Source organism: Arachis ipaensis, chromosome B4, assembly GCF_059453495.1.
Source record: "Arachis ipaensis isolate K30076 ecotype BB chromosome B4, ASM5945349v1, whole genome shotgun sequence".
NCBI classification, from domain to species: Eukaryota; Viridiplantae; Streptophyta; class Magnoliopsida; order Fabales; family Fabaceae; genus Arachis; species Arachis ipaensis.
In genome coordinates, this window is record NC_142439.1 from 88,576,668 (window position 1) to 88,596,246 (window position 19,579).

The 19,579-nt window shown below is 37.8% G+C and overlaps 1 protein-coding gene across 1 annotated transcript; it reads right to left on the reverse strand.

The window, feature by feature from the left end:
* Positions 1 to 3,104: 3,104 nt before the first annotated feature.
* On the reverse strand, positions 3,105 to 4,375 carry LOC107637857 (uncharacterized). Its single transcript, XM_088484672.1, has 3 exons — positions 4,245 to 4,375; positions 4,001 to 4,160; positions 3,105 to 3,227 (listed from the first exon to the last, which is right to left on the reverse strand). The coding sequence occupies exons 1-3, from the start codon at positions 4,373 to 4,375 to the stop codon at positions 3,204 to 3,206; spliced, it is 315 nt and encodes a 104-aa protein (XP_088340798.1). The 3' UTR covers positions 3,105 to 3,203.
* Positions 4,376 to 19,579: the final 15,204 nt, after the last annotated feature.

The window sequence follows — 19,579 nt, forward strand, 5'->3', positions numbered from 1 at the left end:
TTTACCTAGGTTGTCATCTTCTCCTACACTTGAGTGGGTGAAAGTCATTTCTATTAGCTTTATTGTCCCACTTGAGTATGGCTTGCTTGAAACGGATGGTCAACTTAGAGAACTTTGTGGGATGAAGTGTAAGAGAAGTATGTTTCGTGGTTGGCATTGCAAATCAAAGCTCACTATGGTTGATACTTCAAGGATTAGATACAAAGGTTTAGCTAGTGCTCAATTAGGTGGGTCTAGAAGGAGGATTTGGCACTCTATTGAGAATTCATCTTGCTTGCCACCCAATTGGAATAATGATGATCAATTTAAAGACGAGTGTCAAAACAAAATAATGATGATCAATTGGGAGCCCTTAGCTTGTGAAGAACTCCATCAATGCTTGATGGCATTAATTTTAGAGAATGGAGCTTATTGAAAATCCAAGCATTGGTGGATGTTCATGGATGGATTCAAGCACAAGCCACCTTGATGAGGAGCTCCCCATAAGTCCAACTTAAGGACAATAAATACAAGTGCTAGGTGGGAGACACCCCACCATGGTAACATCTTTTCATTTTTTCTTTTGTAAATATTGGTTAAATTAGTTTAATTTCATGTTTTGTTTGGTTTGTTGAGTTTAGTTGGTAGTCTAATAGGTTAAATAAGGTTTGATGTTGTTTCGGTAGTTGTTTGGAGGTTTGAATTGCTTAGTTTGGTGCAAGAACTTGGAAAAATTTTGAAAAACAGAGCACCAACCCACGCGTACGCGTGCCCCATGCATACGCGTGACCCCAAGCTTTTCGACCATCCACGTGCACGCGTCACCCACGCGTACGCGTGGATTCAAAATTTCCACTCCCAGCCAAAAACCAGAGAGTTGTGCCTGAAATATGTCAGACTTGTGCCTGAGGCAGAAGTCAAACCATGCGTATGCGTCGCTCTCTGATTTGCCATGCACGCGTACACGTGACCCACACGTACGCATCGCTCCCATTTCACCATCACCACGCGCACACGTCACTCTATGCGTAAGCGTGGATATCCTTCTTTCATCATCTTCTTTTCTTCTCTTCTTCCTATTTTTTTGCTTCTTCCTTCTTCTCTTTTCTTTCCACCCTTCACCCACCATCCAACACTACCAAACACCATTTATAACCATTTCTTTTAGTTAGTTAGCTGGTTATTTAATTAGTTAAATTTTCATTTAATTTTCTCTTTTTATTATAAGTGTTGGATTATTGATTTTGTTTACTATATATTGCTGCTTATTAACTGAATGCTATTTTAGAATAATTGGTTTTTGATATTCATTGTTGGTTCATTATTGAGGTTATAAATTGCTACTTGGTTTTGAGTTCTTCATGTTTAATTTTGTGAACACCAAGTGAATGAGAATTGCCTTCAAGCTTTCTAAATTTTTTTGAATTGCATGATTTGGCCACCATGTGATTTGAATTCTTTTCTTTGATTAGGCAATTTCTTGATGATGGATGATGTGCATTTATCTTAATGCATTGTGTTTCTTGTTCATATGCATCCATATGTTTTTAGCTTGAATGCTTTCATGCTTTTCTATTGCTCGTTTAATTGCCTTAACCTACGAGTTTAGAGCATCTCAAGCATATTAGGATGAGTGAAGTGCATGTTCTTTTTGTGTAACTGTGACATAGTTTTTTATGCTAGTGTGTGTTCTAAACCGCGCGTAATTTAAAACTCACACGCCTATTCTCCCTTGATGTCACACTAATTCACTCACTCAATTCTAGTGATTTACCTCATTCTAACAATGTCTCCTTCCTTGCTTTTGCATTTACTTTTCTTACTATCCTGTATTCTATTTTCAGGATGAGACATCATAAGCAAAAATAGAAGTGGGAGAAAGAATATGCAGTAGCCAGTTGGCCCACCAGCTGAAGGTGGCAACCCGGAAAGTCGCCGTACTCCCCTGCTCATCTTTAGATGTAACGAGGATGGTGCAAACTTTTAAGTGTGGGGAGGTCGTCTGACCAGTCGGCATTTTTGGGTGACAAGTTTCTAATCCCAACACTTTTGCATTTCATTTTTAGGTCTTTTAGGATTTTTAGTTGCATTTTCTTATTTTTGCATATATATACATAATAAGCTTAGTCAAAATAATGAAATTTTTTCAAGAAATCTATCTATAGGGCACCTCAATTGATTTGAGTAAAAATTTTTCATTGAACTTGCTTGAATTATACATTGTGGAACATGTTTTGAGCTAAGAACACAAGCTTGTGAGTTTTGAGCCTAATTGTGTGGTTACATCTTATAACCACTATTTTTCCTTCTTGTGTGCATTGTTCTCGTTCTATGATTGTAATCTTTGATTTGTTTGATTCTTTATGTCCATTATTTTGTGTATACATGCACTTATATGATTGAGGCCATTCACAACTAGAAAATAGATTAATACAGACAGATTTACCGACAGATTTACACACAGATTTAGTCTTTATTACAGACGGATTTTTGGTTCGTCGGAAATTATTTACCGACGGATTTTTTCCGTCGAAAAATTCCCGACGGATTTTTTCCAGTTACCGATGGATTTTCCCTTTGTAAATTCTCCATCCATTCACCTGAGACGATAAACTTTTTGATGGATTTTCTATCGGTAATTACAGATGAATTTTTCGTTTGTAATTACTGACGGATTTTTCGGCAGGTTTTTCGTCTATAATTACAGACGGATTTTTCGTCTGTAATTACAAACGGATTTTTCGGCGGATTTTCCGTCTTTAATTACAGACGAATTTTCTGACAGATTTTTTGTCTGTAATTTAAACCTTGGAAAATCATCCCACACTCTAATTACAGACAGAAAATCCGTCTGTAAATCCGTCAGTAAGGTAAAATAGAATTTTTTTTAGATTTTTCCATTGCAAAATAAATTTGTTTTCATACAAAATAAATATAAATTTAATAAATACAAATTTTTATTGATGGTATAAATAGAAAAACACACCAGTGAGTACAAAGCGCTTTCTTTATAATAAGAAGCAATTATTTACATGCAATAATACAATCTGAATACATTAGATTACAAATAACTACTAGTGGACTCCTCAAGATTCAATATCCTAATTTATGGATAGCTTCACTCTTTCTTGAGCTTCTTAGTGATGATGGCAATATACTTGCTTCTTGAGATTCTTGGTCCATCAAAATTATTCGCTGCTTCCCACTTTCTGAGCAGAGGATGTCTACCTTACTATATCCGATCTACACTCAGACAACAAATAAGGCAATTATTAGAAAAAAGAACCAAAAAGGAGTTGTTACCACTGCAGTTACTTTTGATTAAATTTCAAGTATCTGCCTGCAATAATTTTCAAGATGAAACTAAGATGAGTGCTTACCACTACAGTTACTTTTGATTCAAGAAAGATCAATGGCCATGATTTAAGCTCAGCTTCTTCAGTCGGAGGTGCTGGTGGATTCCAAAATATGAAATAAGGAAGAAGCGCATATGCACTGCCAAAACATGAAAGTAAAAGGAAGGGCCAAACAGGAACTTTGCTTTTTGAGCTGTAGAACATCATAGTCAACATTGCAAGGGCATGCAAAGTAATAACAGAGTCAACTTTACTTTGCATTAAAGACTTTACACCCACGTCATCACCAAGTTTTTGATTAGCTGCTCGGAACTCTTCCATAGATTTCTCAGGGTTAGTTCTTTTTAAAGATCATGGACACTGCCAAATAGCAATAGCAGATTTGGAACATATAATGCACACAATGCAATAAACTAGAACAAGTCTAAAAGCAAGTGATTCAGATTCAATTCAGTGACTGGATACTTTATACAAGTCTTTGATCAATTAAGCAATCAAGAACTGTCATTGAGTTGAGGAAGAAAAGAGGCTTCAATTCACAACAATTATATGAATATGAAAATGTAGTGTCTGAAGAGAAAACCACATAAATTAATCAATTAAATAAATAAAAAAGAAAATAGTAAGAATTGAAGTAGAAGATGAGGATGGAGAAAGAAGAATACCTCTTCCCTATGTGTTTCTCTCTCAACAGCATCAAGGTTCCTTCTTGAAGAAGCATTTTTCCTTGCCACCACACAATCCACAGAAGCAAAAGCATGATCTGATGCGAATCCAATTCCAGGGCCACACCATACATCTTGAACAGAAGAAGAAGAAGAAGAAGAAGAAGAAGAAGAAGAAGAAGAAGAAGAAGAAGAAGAAGAAGAAGAAGAAGAAGAAGCATGTTTATGGTGAGGATCGAATCACAGTAGGAATTGAGAGGTTTCATTGGAGAAAGAGGAGAGGATGAGAGAAGATATGATGGATTTGCAGCTTGTGGTTTGGATATGGGGAAATAATGTTGAATCATTATGAACAAAGAAATAATGTTGAATCATTAAAAAGAACTAACTGTTCCATGATCTTTTAGCCACTCTCCTAAAGGTCTATTAGTATTCTAAGGATCATAGGGTTCACCATAAAAGAAGTCCGGAACAACCATATAGTAACCAGAAGCTGCAATCTTGTCTGCAAGCTTCCTAAACAACCAAAGATGAACAATGTTATTTAGGATAGGAACACATTGAGATGGAAACAGAGATAATTGATAATAAGAGCAGATTGAATCAGATTAGCCTCCTGCTTCTATTGGTGGTAAAATTTATCAAAACCTTCAGAAATTTTAAGTGAAAGATAGCGAGGCTTTAATCTTAGCAAGTAACCTCAAACAAGAAAAGCTTATACCTTCCTTTCTTGTCAATTTTTGTTCGGTCAACTGTCAAACAAGAACACATTCAAATAATTAGAATAAAGCAACAAAATTTGGTTTAATGAGGAGAAATAAGCTACAAGACATGTCCTAAATATTAAATTAAATTACCTTATCCATTAAACTCCAAGAAAGTAGTAGTAGTAATAGTAGTAACAATAAACAAACATAATAAAAGTTGTTGAAGTAAGATATGGCCTAAGAAAATTAAGTTACCTTATCCATTAGAGGAACTCTTCCATATGGAGTTAATCTCTCCAAGTATTGGCAATAGTGATGACCTAATCTATCATTAAAATGCAATTGATGAGAATCTTGTTCTACATTATTCATTCCACCTTCTTTTGAGGAACTCCCATCCCATCTCCAAAACTTCTCACACTCACTCTCATCGCTCAAGGTATCACTATATGAATCCCTTGTTTCACACTCTCCTGTCTCAAACTCTTCCCTGAAATTCAATATTAATTCATCAATTAACTAACCTACTACTAAATCATTATGCTCACAAACATAATCCCCTAAACCAACAAAAAAAGAAAAAGTTTTTGAGAGAGGGAGAGAAACCTGAAAGTGTTGCTAGTGAAAATCTGAATTGCAGAAAATAGTTGCTATGGTTATCATGCTCCCTTCTCATCAAATACGCCGTAATCACTGCCGCACTGCAACAAAATAACCGGAGAAAAAACTAATAATAATAATCAAAATGCTTGATAGTCAAAGAAGTCATGTGCAGTAATAGAGTTGATAGTTGATAATTGATACTGAGGAAAATGGTATCTGAAATCTCGGTGAAAAGGAAGGGGAAAAGGAAAGGGAAAAGTTTGATGAATATATAGTGTTCTTTTCTCTCTCTCTCTCTCTCTCTCTCTCTCTCTCTCTCGATGTATATGAATGAATAAAAGTGATTTGGTTTCTCACTAAGCTTAAGGCTGTGGTGGTTTTGGCAATGAGGCAAAGAGACAAGTAGTAGTTTTAGTTTTTATTGAAATTAAAAGATGAGAAGAGAAGAGAAGTGGAAGAATCTTAGGAGGAGAAGGAGGAGGAGAGTGAAATATTATGTTTAGTTTTATAAAGCTAAGATGAAATATTATGTTAATCAATTTTGCAATGTTAGAACATTAAAATATCAGAAAAGAAAAAGAAGAGTGAAGCGATTAAAAATAGGGAATCCAAATTTTTTTAAGGCAATTAGTGTAAGGAATTTCGATATACGATTGGTAAAACCTTGCAGCCTCTAGTTCGCTATCGAATAGGCCAAGATAGAAATATCTGCAGGCAAGCCAAAAACTAGCCAGTGTAAAAAACAAATGAATTATAATTTATCACTTGAAATATAATATAAGATCAGTAGAGATTAGAGGAGTCACAAGACTCAAAACTAGCATCTTGAATTATAAGTCTAAGTACACTTAATATCTGCTGAGTGATCTACATATGATATCAGCACTTTAAAGTAGAGACAAAAACTTACGTTTTGGTTGATAAGAAAATATTTGTGGAGATATAGTCTTGTCAAACTTTTCTGTAACATTCCTTATAGGATGTTTATCTTGGCAAGATTCTTTGATTTCATTCTGAGATCCTAAATTCCTCTGGAACTTGGTATCTTTTGCGCTGTCTAATTTACTTGTAGTATCGGAAAACTTATCAATATCAAATTTGCATGTGGATTCTCTCCGTGTATGAGCTGGTTTAAGTAACATCCCAGGCTTTGTCTTTGTAAAGGTGATGGTCTCTTCCCCAGATTTTGCTGAGTCCTTAACATCAGGAACATTGCGAGGTACAACATTTGGCACAACAAAAGATTTTCTGAGCACTTGTTAATTTGGTTTTACATTAACTCCTGCTGCAGAACTTGGCTTCTATGTTCCAAAGTTACAAATATCCTTGGGTTCCTCTGGAATATCTATTCTTTGGGAATTAACAGATCCAGATCTCTGTAATTTAATCGGTTTCCCTCCAGAAGCATCATATGTAAGAAAATAGCATTCATTAGATGCACATAAATGCATGTAGAAGTTAAGTTTCTAACCTTGAGTCACTACAGACATCCTTCACAGACACAAACCACTACATAGCTTATAATTATAAAAAGATCCAATAGGTCAAGTTGGGCGATCAAGTTAAGCAACTCTACAAGAGTTATCACTTGACACTTCTGAAAAATCTTGAAATGTATAAAATTTGGCAGTTTTAGAAACACACTACTAATGATTAACAGTGTTTCAATACTCGAAGACCAAATAAGAGAAGACAAAAGGTCAGTGGCTTACAATCGATATTTATATTCTTTATCTCTTTTGACTCATCAGGGGACACACTGCGGAATCTGGTAGTTTGCCCCACATCAACTTCTACTTGCTCTTGTTTACTTTCCTTAAGATTAAGTTTGTGCTCCATGCCTTCACTTGTCTTGGCATCCAAGCCGGAACCATCACCGTATGGTTCAATAAGCTAATATGTTGAAATTAACACATAAAAATATAGTTAAAGAGAGATAAAGCATAGTGCATGCAATACAATGCAATGTAGAGGGGAAATAAAATAAAAAATAAAAAATCAAACAGAATCAATTTCATTACAAGTGGTTCACAAATGGGGAACTACACAGCAAAACAAGTGAGATAGATACAATGCCAATCTCTTGGACTACGTCAGCCATTCCTGTAAACGAAAATTGAACACAGAATAGATAGTTAGCTAAGTGTAAAGATTGAGAGAGAAAAGAGATGCAGATCGAAGAAAGAAGAAAACGGAGATGAACTTGTTGAAGCAGAAAATGTGTTGTGCCGCTTAGGGTTCTATGCTGTGAGAGTATAAGGGATTAGTCGAACATACTTTGGGAAGCGAATATGTTAATTGCTAAAGAAAATCACCCCTTTTTTCCCAATGGGTAAAAGGATTATGCTAATTGCTAAAAACAAGAGGAGAGAAGTACAAAGCAGAAACCTAAGAATACAACAGTCTAACTCTAGATACCAATATACCACACAAAAGAAAAGAACCTTAACTTCAATGCTTTGTTAATATAAGAGTTTTACATTATTATTATCAATCACATACTACTTCTATAATGTGGCAGCGCATAATTAAATATTTGTTTAGAAACTTTTACACAATGATGTACACCAAATTAAATTCATAAAAAAGTGTGAAATTTTCATGGATAATCTCACACAAAAGATAAATACCAAAACAAGGAAGGAGAAGAGGACACTGCAGAAAATAGGGCAAAGAAACCAGTATATTACCAACTTTTGAGGCCAGCCTTGTGGAATATGTCACCTCCTAAACTCTTGCTTTGAAAAAGCTGCAGGAAGCATGGCTGGGTTGGCATCATATGAAGGATGAATCTGTATTACTAAAGGCCTTGAATAAGGATGGCTAGTCATCATATCTGACTCAAAAAACTCCTCTTCACTCCTTCTTACCAGCAATTTCTCCAAGAGTATTCCCTGTTAACAGAATCCAATAGAAATAAACTAAATGGAAAGTATCATTGGCGTTGCAACATAATGTTAGATATATTCTGACAATTCATGAAAAGGTACCTGAAGATTGGAACAGGGACCGTGTTATATTTACTACCTTAGCACTGACACAGGGCAGGTGGTAGTAGGCACGAGTCACTCCAATTCAATGGTAGAATTGAATAGGAGCCTCACACAGTCCATTGACCTAGTAGATAATACCTTGAAAGATGAATCAATTGAGTAATTATCTCCAAGCCTAAATTATCTCCAAGCCTAGGATCCACCAGTTCTTTAAGACCATCTTTAGGATCTAGTTGATCAAAAACTTGATGAAACTGCCACAAAAATCACCAGAAAATTAGAAAAGAAGGAACATAAAGTTAATATGAATTACTTATGTAAAGCCACTAGGCCCTCTAATGTTATCAATTATCACACACAAAAGAAGAAGTAATTGGTGCGTGACAGAAGTTAGGCCTATTAAGAGATTGTAATATAAGAACAGCGTTGCAAGTATAGCTCTTAACCAACTAAATCCGCCTCACCAATTTAGAAAGGTGTCACAAAAATTTAGAATAAAAATACTGGGAGTATGAGTCCCAGGTCGTCTCTTAACGAGTTGCAAGAAAGGATGCTATTTTATTAATTAGGAATTTTCAAGAGAGTTTGAGTTGGATAATAAGAAATTAAATAATTATAAATTAAAGCAATAAAAACTAAGAATGATTATTAATATTCTATATAAAAGCCTTGACTGGGGGAATGAATAATTGGAAGTTCTATCCTTGTTGGGGTCTCTTAAGTGTAGTATTAAAAAGGTAGTTATTTTCACTTAGTTAACCCTTACTAAATAAAGGAAAGTCAAGTGATTGAGCTAACTCTTATTCGCAAATCCTAGTCCTCTCCCTTGGGAAGGTCTAGCGTTAGTAAATACAGAACTAGCCAACAACTTCCAGTTTAATCATCACTTAAGCCTTCAAACTCAAGTGTCTCCTTTTAATCAACCCCCATGTCAAGTATGGAGTCTACTCCATTGACATGAATATAACGCTCATAAAAATATAAGAAGAAGACATGATAATTTAAATAAAATAGGGATTCAAAATTTAATTAAAAGTAAAAGTAATCCTTTGCACTAACAATCCATGAAAATAATCCAATTACTACTTTAAACAAGAATTAAGAATATGGAATAAATAAAAGAGTAAGCAAGGAAACAAACTAGAATAGTATCTTCAACGGAGATAATGACTCTTCAATATCCAAAAGCAAAAGCAATAAACTGGGAATGTAAAGAGAACCTAGAGGAAGAGTAATCCTCTCTAAATTCAGATCTAAAAGCCTAAAAACTATCCTAATGAGAATGTATCAATGTGTCTAAAGTTTTCTGTTGAGTCTCTGCATGTTCCCTAGCTTTATTCTGTGTTTCTGGGCCAAAAACTGGGTCAAAACACAGCCCGAAATTTTCCCCAGCGTTTTCTGTTAATTCTGCAGATCGCGCACGTCACGCGTATGCGTCATCCACGCGTGCGCGTCATTCAGTGATTTTCCTTGTCACGCCTACGCGTCAGGCACGCGCACGTGATGACAAGTCATCCTAGCCTATTTTAGCTAGTCTTTTTCTTTTGTTTTCATTAGAATTATGCACTTTCTTGAGCTACAAGCAAGCTAATTGAGTAGATTTTCATGTTTCCCTTGATTGAACCAACCATATATGAATTTATGCCATTTCATGAGGTTTTATACTATATTTGTTGCATATTATGAAAGAATGAATATCTCATGATTTTGAGCATAGCTTTGATGAGTTTGGTTGATTAATGATAGGTGAAGAAAGCTTGGAGAAAGGTTGAAGCAAAGAGGAATGGCTAGGAGTGAAGAGAGGACAATGGAATAAGTGAAATTGAACCAGGAAGCAAGAAGTTAGCCCCAACGTTAGCCCCCTAACTTGGAGGCTAACGTTGGAACTTGAAATTTCCTCCCTGGCCATCCCACGTTTGCGCCAACGTTAGCCCCCTAACTTGGAGGCTAACGTTGGCACATGAATTCCTCCCTGGCTATCCAACGTTTGCACCAACGTTAGCCCCCTAACTTGGAGGCTAACATTGGCACATGAATTACAAAGGGAGAAGGGCCAACGTTTGCGCCAACGTTAGCCCCCTAACTTGGAGGCTAACGTTGGCACATGAATTACAAAGGGAGAAGGGCCAACGTTTGCGCCAACGTTAGCCCCCTAACTTGGAGGCTAACGTTGGCGCCACTAGCACACAAGGCATTGCCAACGTTAGGGTCAAAGTTAGACCCCTAACGTTGGCATCAACGTCCATACCAGCAGAATGTGCTAAGCTGATATGAAAAGTTGAAGCCAAAGTTAGACCCCTAACTTTGGCTCAAACTTTTGGTCCAACTTTTGCTAACCTCAAAACCGGTTCAATTGGTTCACTTCGGTTCTTCTCCAAACTTCAAGAGCAATCAACCAAGGCCTCTTTCAACCCAATTCCACCAAGAGCAAAGGCCCAACTCAAGGCTTGAAGATCATTTTTGAAAGTGTATAAATAGAATAGAATTCAAGTTATTCGGAGAGCTTTCCTTTTAGAATTTTCATAATAGTTTCAGAGAGCTTTTGAACTTGAGTGAACTTTAATTTCTTGTTTTCATTGCTTTCAATTTTATTTTACATTTGTCTTGGATCTTGGATTGGAGAATTGGAGAAATTCTGTTTCAATCTCAATCTTGGATCTCTGTTTCTTTACTACTAAGTAAATTTCATTTCCGGTTAATTGTTCTTCATCTATTTTCTTAGCAATTTACAATTTCCTTGCAATTGTTCTTGTTGGATCTAGGAAGGCATTGAGATCTAGACTTGGTTTTCTAGTCTCTGGGCCCTGAGATCTCAATTTTATATTCTCTGTTTCTTGCTTTTAATGTTCATTTACTTTACTGCTTCAAGATCTTGTTCAATCCCAATTCCCTTTCCCTTTCCCTTTTCTGTTTGATGCAATTTAGTTTTTCCTTGTTTAATTTCTACAAATCCACATCCCAATCCCCTTTACATTTCAAGCAATTTACATTCCTTGCACTTTAAGATTCTGCAATTTACATTTCTTGCACTTTAAGTTTCTGCCATTTAATTTCTTGTTCTTTAAGTTTCAGCAATTTATTTCTTGTTCTCTTTACTTCAATGCAATTTAATTCTGCAAGTCACAAAACCATCAACCAAATCTTGATTCGCTTGACTAAATCAACCACTAAACTAAAATTGCTCAATCCTTCAATCTCTGTGAGATCGACCTCACTCCCATGAGTTATTATTACTTGATGCGACCCGGTGCACTTGCCGGTTAGATTTGGGTGTTTTGGGAGAGATTTATTTTTCCTCCAAAATATCTCATCAAGTTTTTGGCGCCGTTGCCGGGGATTGATTAGATTGACAATGATTAAGTGAGGTGGTAATCTAGATCAAGCACTTTTTCTTTAAATTTTGACTAACCCACTAACTGTTTGAATTTTTGCTTAAGTTAACTGGAACTTCATTCTAGCAATAGACTGAAGTGCCACTGATTCTGTGCATTTCTCATGTTCTGCTTGTATGTCAGGTACAAGAAGAACCATACCCCAGTTTCATGAACAAGACGAAAGAACTCTCAGGAGGTTAAGAAGAGCTGAAAGAGGGAAAAACATTGTTGGAGAAGAGGAATCAGACGAAGAATTCCAAGAGATGGAGGAACATTTAACCAATCCACCAGGTGGAGAAGACAACAACAATGGCAACCCACCCCAGAGGAGAGTTTTGGCTTCCTACACCTTTGCAAATCCTAGACATTGTGGGAGCAGCATCTTGGCTCCAAATGTCAATGCTAACAATTTTGAACTCAAGCCACAACTCATCACTTTGGTTCAGAACAATTGCTCTTTTGGTGGAGGATCACTTGAGGACCCACATCAACATTTATCCACTTTCTTGAGGATATGCAACACTGTCAAAACTAATGGAGTGCCCCCTGACAGTTACAAGCTGATGCTATTCCCATTTTCTCTCAGGGACAAGGCCACTCAATGGTTAGAATCTTTTCCAAGAGACAGCATCAACAACTGGGATGATTTGGTAACTAAGTTCCTTGCCAAATTTTATCCACCTCAGAGGATTATAAGGTTAAAGGCTGAGGTACAAACATTTACACAAATGGAGGCTGAACCTATCTATGAGGCATGGGAGAGGTACAAGGCTCTGATAAGGAAATGTCCCCCTGCCATGTTTAATGAGTGGGAGAAACTTCAAAACTTCTATGAAGGCTTGACATTGAAATCCCAGGAAGCTTTGGATCATTCAGCTGGAGGTTCCTTGCAACTCATGAAAACTACAGAAGAGGCTCAAGAACTCATTGATATGGTGTCCAACAACCAATATTTCTTTGCTCATCAAAGAGGCCGTCAACCATCACAAAGGAGATGAGTAATGGAGCTAGAAGGAGTGGATTCAATCCTGGCTCAAAACAAGATGATGCAGCAGCAAATTCAGCAACAATTTGAGCAAATGGCCAAGAGGATTGATAGTCTCCAAGTTGCAGCAGTCAACACTAGCCAACCATCAACCACATGGGGACAGAGCGAAGAAACTCCAGAAGAACAACAACAAGAGCAAGTACAGTATATGCACAACCAAGGACCAAATGAAATGTATGGTGATACATACAATCCATCCTGGAAAAACCACCCAAACCTCAGATGGGGAGATAACCATACCCAAAACCAACAACCATGGCAAAGGAACTCAAACCAACACAACCCAAGAAGCAACCAAAATCACAACCAGCAGCAGACTAACCAAAACCCCTACAGAAAGCCTCAAAACAACTACCCCAACCTCAACCAATACCAATCTAATAACCAACCCACCAACCAAAATGCCTACCATCCACCACCCACATCTCATAACCCACCTCAAATATCACCTGAAGCCCAAAGAATCACTCACTTGGAGGCCATGATAGACAAAATGTTGAAACACCAAGAAATGGTAGCCAAGAATCAGGAAGCTTCTATGAAGAGCCTAGAGAGACAGATGGGGCAACTCTCCAAGCAAGTATCTGTTGAGAGACCTTCAAACTCACTGCCCAGTGACACAATTCCAAATCCCAAGGAGGAATGCAAGGCAATACAATTGAGGAGTGGGAGAACATTGAGAAGCAACAATGACACTACAAAGAAGCAAGCAGAGAACATCAAAGAACCAATGGAGGATGAGAATCAAACAAAGATAGATGAGGCTAATAAGCAAGTTGTGATGCCAAACAAAGGCACTGAGAAACTCAAAGAGAAGGACAACCAGCCACATAGCTCAAAGGAAGTAGCTCAGGGGCAGCAGCAAATAGGAAAAAGCATCACACCTCCACTGCCTTACCCTCAGAGGTTCAACAAAGAGGTTAAAGACCAGCATTTTCACAAATTCCTTGAGATTTTTAAAAAGCTGGAAATCAATATTCCCTTGGCTGAAGCACTTGAGCAAATGCCTCTATATTCCAAATTTCTGAAGGATCTTATCAACAAGAAAAGAAGTTGGCTTGAAAGGGAAACCATATTACTCACCGAGGAATGCAGTGCTGTGATTCAACGGGGTATTCCACCAAAACTTAAGGATCCGGGAAGCTTTGTAGTATCATGCACTATTGGCAAGATAATTCTCAACAAGGCTCTCTGTGACCTGGGTGCCAGCATCAATTTAATGCCTCTCTCAATGATGAGAAAACTTCCCATAGAAGAACTTAAACCCACCAGGATGTCACTAGTCATGGCTGACAAATCAATCAAGACACCCAATGGAATTGTGGAGAATCTGTTGGTGAAGGTTGGGGAGTTTATTTTCCCAGCAGACTTTGTAATTTTGGACACTGAAGAAGAAGGAAATGACTCAATCATTCTGGGAAGGCCATTTCTACACACAGCAAGGGCCATCATTGATGTAGAAAAAAGAGAAATGACCTTCAGGGTCCATAATGAACAAATGATCATAAATGTGTTCAAATCAATGCAAAACGCTCCTAAGCAAGAGGATTACGTAAGAGTGGATATGATAGACAGTTTGGTGGAAGAAACAGTAGAAGAAAATTTTCAAGAGCAAGAAGGAAATCAAGGGGCAACAGAGGAACAAGTGGCTGAGACCTTCACTGAGCAAGATGAAAGACAAGATAGCAATGAAGATGTGCGAAAACAAGAACTGAAACCTTTACCCACCCATCTCAAATATGCATTCCTTGGCACATCGGAGAGCTTCCCAGTAATCATTAATTCATCCCTGACAAAGAAGGAAGAAGGAGAACTTCTTGACGTACTCAAAGCTCATAAAGATGCTTTAGGATGGACCATTGATGACCTGAAAGGAATCAGCCCTGCAGTATGTATGCATAAGATCCTCTTGGAAGATAATTCCAAACCAGTGGTTCAACCGCAAAGAAGGCTAAATCCTACAATGAAGGAAGTTGTCCATAAGGAAGTAATGAAGTTGTGGAATGCAGGGATAATCTTCCCAATATCTGACAGCCCTTGGGTAAGCCCGGTTCAAGTTGTACCAAAGAAGAGAGGGATGACGGTCATCACTAATGAGAAGAATGAGTTGATCCCTACTAGAACAGTGACTGGGTGGAGGATGTGCATAGACTATAGAAGATTGAATGATGCCACCAGGAAGGATCATTTCCCTCTCCCATTCATTGATCAGATGCTGGAAAGGTTAGCTGGCCATGCCTATTACTGTTTTTTGGACGGATATTCTGGGTATAATCAAATCGTGGTGGACCCCAAGGACCAAGAAAAAACTGCCTTTACATGTCCATTTGGAGTTTTTGCATATAGACGGATGCCTTTTGGGCTCTGCAACGCCCCTGCCACATTTCAAAGGTGTATGCTCTCCATTTTTTCTGACATGGTCGAAAAATTTTTAGAAGTCTTCATGGATGACTTCTCTGTTTTTGGTGATAATTTCAATGCTTGCCTAAACCATTTAACTCTTATCTTGAAACGGTGCCAAGAAACTAATTTGGTTTTAAACTGGGAGAAATGCCATTTCATGGTACCCGAAGGGATTGTTCTTGGCCATAAAGTTTCAAGAAAAGGGATAGAGGTTGATAAGGCAAAGGTTGAGATTATAGAAAAACTCCCTCCACCAATTAATGTAAAATCTGTTAGAAGTTTCTTGGGGCATGCCGGATTTTACAGAAGGTTTATCAAGGACTTTTCAAAAATAGCCAAACCTTTGAGTAATCTGTTAATGCTTGATAACCCTTTTGTTTTTTATGAAAACTGCCAGCATGCCTTTGAAACTTTAAAAAATAGACTCACAACAGCACCAATCATCACACCTCCAGATTGGGAATTACCTTTTGAACTCATGTGTGATGCAAGTGATCTTGCAATTGGTGCTGTACTTGGGCAAAAAAAGGGAAATTTGCATCATGTCATATATTATGCAAGTAAAGTGTTGAATGAGGCCCAAAGAAATTACACCACAACAGAAAAGGAATTGCTAGCTGTAGTCTATGCATTTGATAAGTTTAGATCATATCTAGTAGGATCCAAGGTTGTGGTTTACACTGATCATGCTGCACTTAAATATTTGATGTCAAAGCAGGATGCTAAACCAAGACTCATCAGATGGATACTGCTCCTACAAGAATTTGACATAGAGATAAGAGATAGGAAGGGCACTGAAAATCAGGTCGCTGATCATCTGTCGAGGGTACCCACATGAAACAAATCAAAAAGCATCCCAGCCCATAAATGAAAGCTTCCCAGATGAGTACCTTCTGCAATTCCAGCAAGCACCATGGTTTGCTGACATAGCAAATTACAAAGTGGGAAGGAAGATACCGCAAGAGTTCTCTAAGCAACAAGTGAAGAAGTTAATCAACGAAGCAAGGAAATTTTCATGGGATGAACCCTTCTTGTTCAAAAGATGCTCTGATGGAGTAATCAGAAGGTGTGTTCCCGAAAGTGAAATTAGGGACATCTTGTGGCATTGTCATGGTTCAGCTTATGGTGGACACTTTGGCCCAAAAAAAACAGCCGCAAAAATACTGCAGAGTGGCTTCTATTGGCCAACTATCTTCAAGGATGCCAGAGAATATGTACACCAATGTAATGAATGCCAGAAAGCAGGAGGATTAACAAAAAGGAATGAGAGGCCTCAAAATTTTATCTTAGAATTAGAATTGTTCGATCTATGGGGAATTGATTTTATGGGGCCTTTTCCTCCTTCTTATTCTTTTAGATATATCTTGGTAGCAGTGGAGTATGTCTCAAAGTGGGTGGAAGCCATAGCCACAACCACCTGTGATGCACAGATTGTCCTCCAATTCCTAAAAAAACACATTTTCACTAGGTATGGAGTGCCAAAGGGTCTTATTAGTGATGGCGGTAGTCACTTTTGCAACAAACAAATGGAGAAACTCCTCCACAAGTATGGAGTAATTCACAAAGTAGCCACACCTTACCATCCTCAGACTAATGGCCAAGTCGAACTGGCAAATAGAGAATTAAAGAAGATTCTAGAGAAAACAGTGGGAATCACAAGGAAAGATTGGGCTAGAAAGCTAGAGGATACATTGTGGGCGTATAGGACAGCTTTTAAAACTCCTATTGGCAAGTCACCCTTCCAGCTATTGTATGGCAAATCTTGCCACCTCCCTGTAGAGCTTGAACACAGAGCTTTCTGGGCCACTAAACTCCTCAACCTTGATCCCCAAGCTGCAGGAGAAAAAAGGTTGTTACAACTAAATGAACTGGATGAATTTAGACTGGAAGCTTATGAAAGTGCGAAGATATACAAGGAGAGAGCTAAGAAGTGGCATGACAAGAAGATCACAAAGAAGGAATTCAAGCCAGGACAGCAAGTGCTCCTGTATAATTCGAGGCTTAAAATCTTCCCTGGCAAACTGAAGTCTAAGTGGACTGGCCCATACTTGGTGACAAAGATTTTTCCCTATGGGAATATTGAACTGCTAGATGAGGCAACGAAGAATCAATTCACTGTAAATGGTCACAGAGCAAAGCTGTACTTGGGAGGACAATGGGCTAAGGAAAAAGAGGTTCAACACCTACAGCCCTCTTAAAAAGAATTGAAAGGTGTCAAGCTAGTGACAATAAAAGAGCGCTTGTTGGGAGGTAACCCAACCTGAGGTAGTTTTCTTTTCATAGTTATTTCAATAAAAAGGTTAAATGATTGGTATGTATTGCAAGGAGCTAAGTTTGGTGTTTCACACAAAAACAAATTAAGGGGGAATAAAGAATTCTAAGTTTGGTGTTCCACCAAAATCTCACTTAAAAGCACATTCTCACTTTCTACATAAAGAGTTACTAGCTCCAAGCAATCTGATAAATCATTTGAGCATTGTCTGTTTCTAGTTTTTAGTTTTATTAGCTTTAGCAAAGACTTAGGCTTTCACATATGGTTATGCATAAGAAACATGGCAAGAGACTAAGTTTGGTGTTCACACACCAAAGTAAGTTCAAACGCCTACAAGAAAGTCTTGCACACTAACCAGTCATCTAAGGGCTTGAGAAACAAGCAACTTCTAATAACACTGCAGAAATTCAATCACTCTCTTGGGAGGACTACACACCATTAGCTGAGAGAAAGAAGAAGAAGCCACCAAGAGGTTGTATTATCACTTAACTCCATTAGCATTGAATTGCTTTAAATTGGAAGTGTGAATATGCCCATTTTAACAGTAACTGTTAGTGTAGTAGTCAGTGCATCATTTATGTTTGTTTCTTTTAAAATAAGTAAACTAGCTTATGTGTGTGCTTGTGTGTTCACTTTCACTTGACAAGAAGCATGTGTTGTCCCCTGCATCTTTCAATTCAATAAAAGAACAGTTTGAATGTGAAGTAAAATGGTCTCTGTTAGATAGAAGTAGAATAAAAGTAAGTGATGGTATGTGTGTGAGTGTATAATAGCTCACTTTGAATGAATAAAGAGCCTGGATATCTTCTTCTAAGTAAATAGTGGCCTACTGTCTATGAATCTCAATTGAATTAAATTCCTTGGTTAGAAAGAAAAACAAAAAGAAGGAAAGAAGAAAAAGATAGCCAAAAAGTGGCAAAACAAAAGAAAAACAAAAAGAAACAAAGCTGGACACCAATAGCTTGAACCTTAAAATATATGCCTGTGATGTCTTTGTACTAGGATCTGCTTGGATTAGTAAGCTCTTAGGAGTGCCTCAACACTTGGTGACTTGGGTTAACTAACCCGGGATCATCAGCTGAAAGTCCACTATCAAGAGCAACTTAACTACAAGGCATTTAGTAGCCCAAAGAGGTGCTGGGCATCAATGTTTTAAGAAGGAATGTGAGCCAAGTGTCTATGGTGAATAATGTGTCAAGTATAAAGAAAAGAAAATGAACTTGCTACACATGACACTCAAATAAAGCTTATGAACAAAGTAATAGCCAAGGATAAAGGAATAATGAGAGGTCATAGCAGTATGTCACTTGAAGCTTGAAGGAGACTTTCTAGGCCTAGGAGTCAATAAGAAGTGAGTATTGGCATATCCACACAAAACCCCATGAACTATCAATAATACTCTGCTAGTATGAACATCATCTTCTATTTCATTCTTTCTTCTCAATAAATCTTTTCTTGCTTGGGGACAAGCAAGCTTTAAGTTTGGTGTTGTGATGACAAGTCATCCTAGCCTATTTTAGCTAATCTTTTTCTTTTGTTTTCATTAGAATTATGCACTTTCTTGAGCTACAAGCAAGCTAATTGAGTAGATTTTCATGTTTCCCTTGATTGAACCAACCATATATGAATTTATGCCATTTCATGAGGTTTTATACTATATTTGTTGCATATTATGAAAGAATGAATATCTCATGATTTTGAGCATAGCTTTGATGAGTTTGGTTGATTAATAATAGGTGAAGAAAGCTTGGAGAAAGGTTGAAGCAAAGAGGAATGGCTAGGAGTGAAGAGAGGACAATGGAATAAGTGAAATTGAACCAGGAAGCAAGAAGTTAGCCCCAACGTTAGCCCCCTAACTTGGAGGCTAACGTTGGAACTTGAAATTTCCTCCCTGGCCATCCCACGTTTGCGCCAACGTTAGCCCCCTAACTTGGAGGCTAACGTTGGCACATGAATTCCTCCCTGGCTATCCAACGTTTGAACCAACGTTAGCCCCCTAACTTGGAGGCTAACGTTGGCACATGAATTACAAAGGGAGAAGGGCCAACGTTTGCGCCAACGTTAGCCCCCTAACTTGGAGGCTAACGTTGGCGCCACTAGCACACAAGGCATTGCCAACGTTAGGGTCAAAGTTAGACCCCTAACGTTGGCACCAACGTCCATACCAGCAGAATGTGCT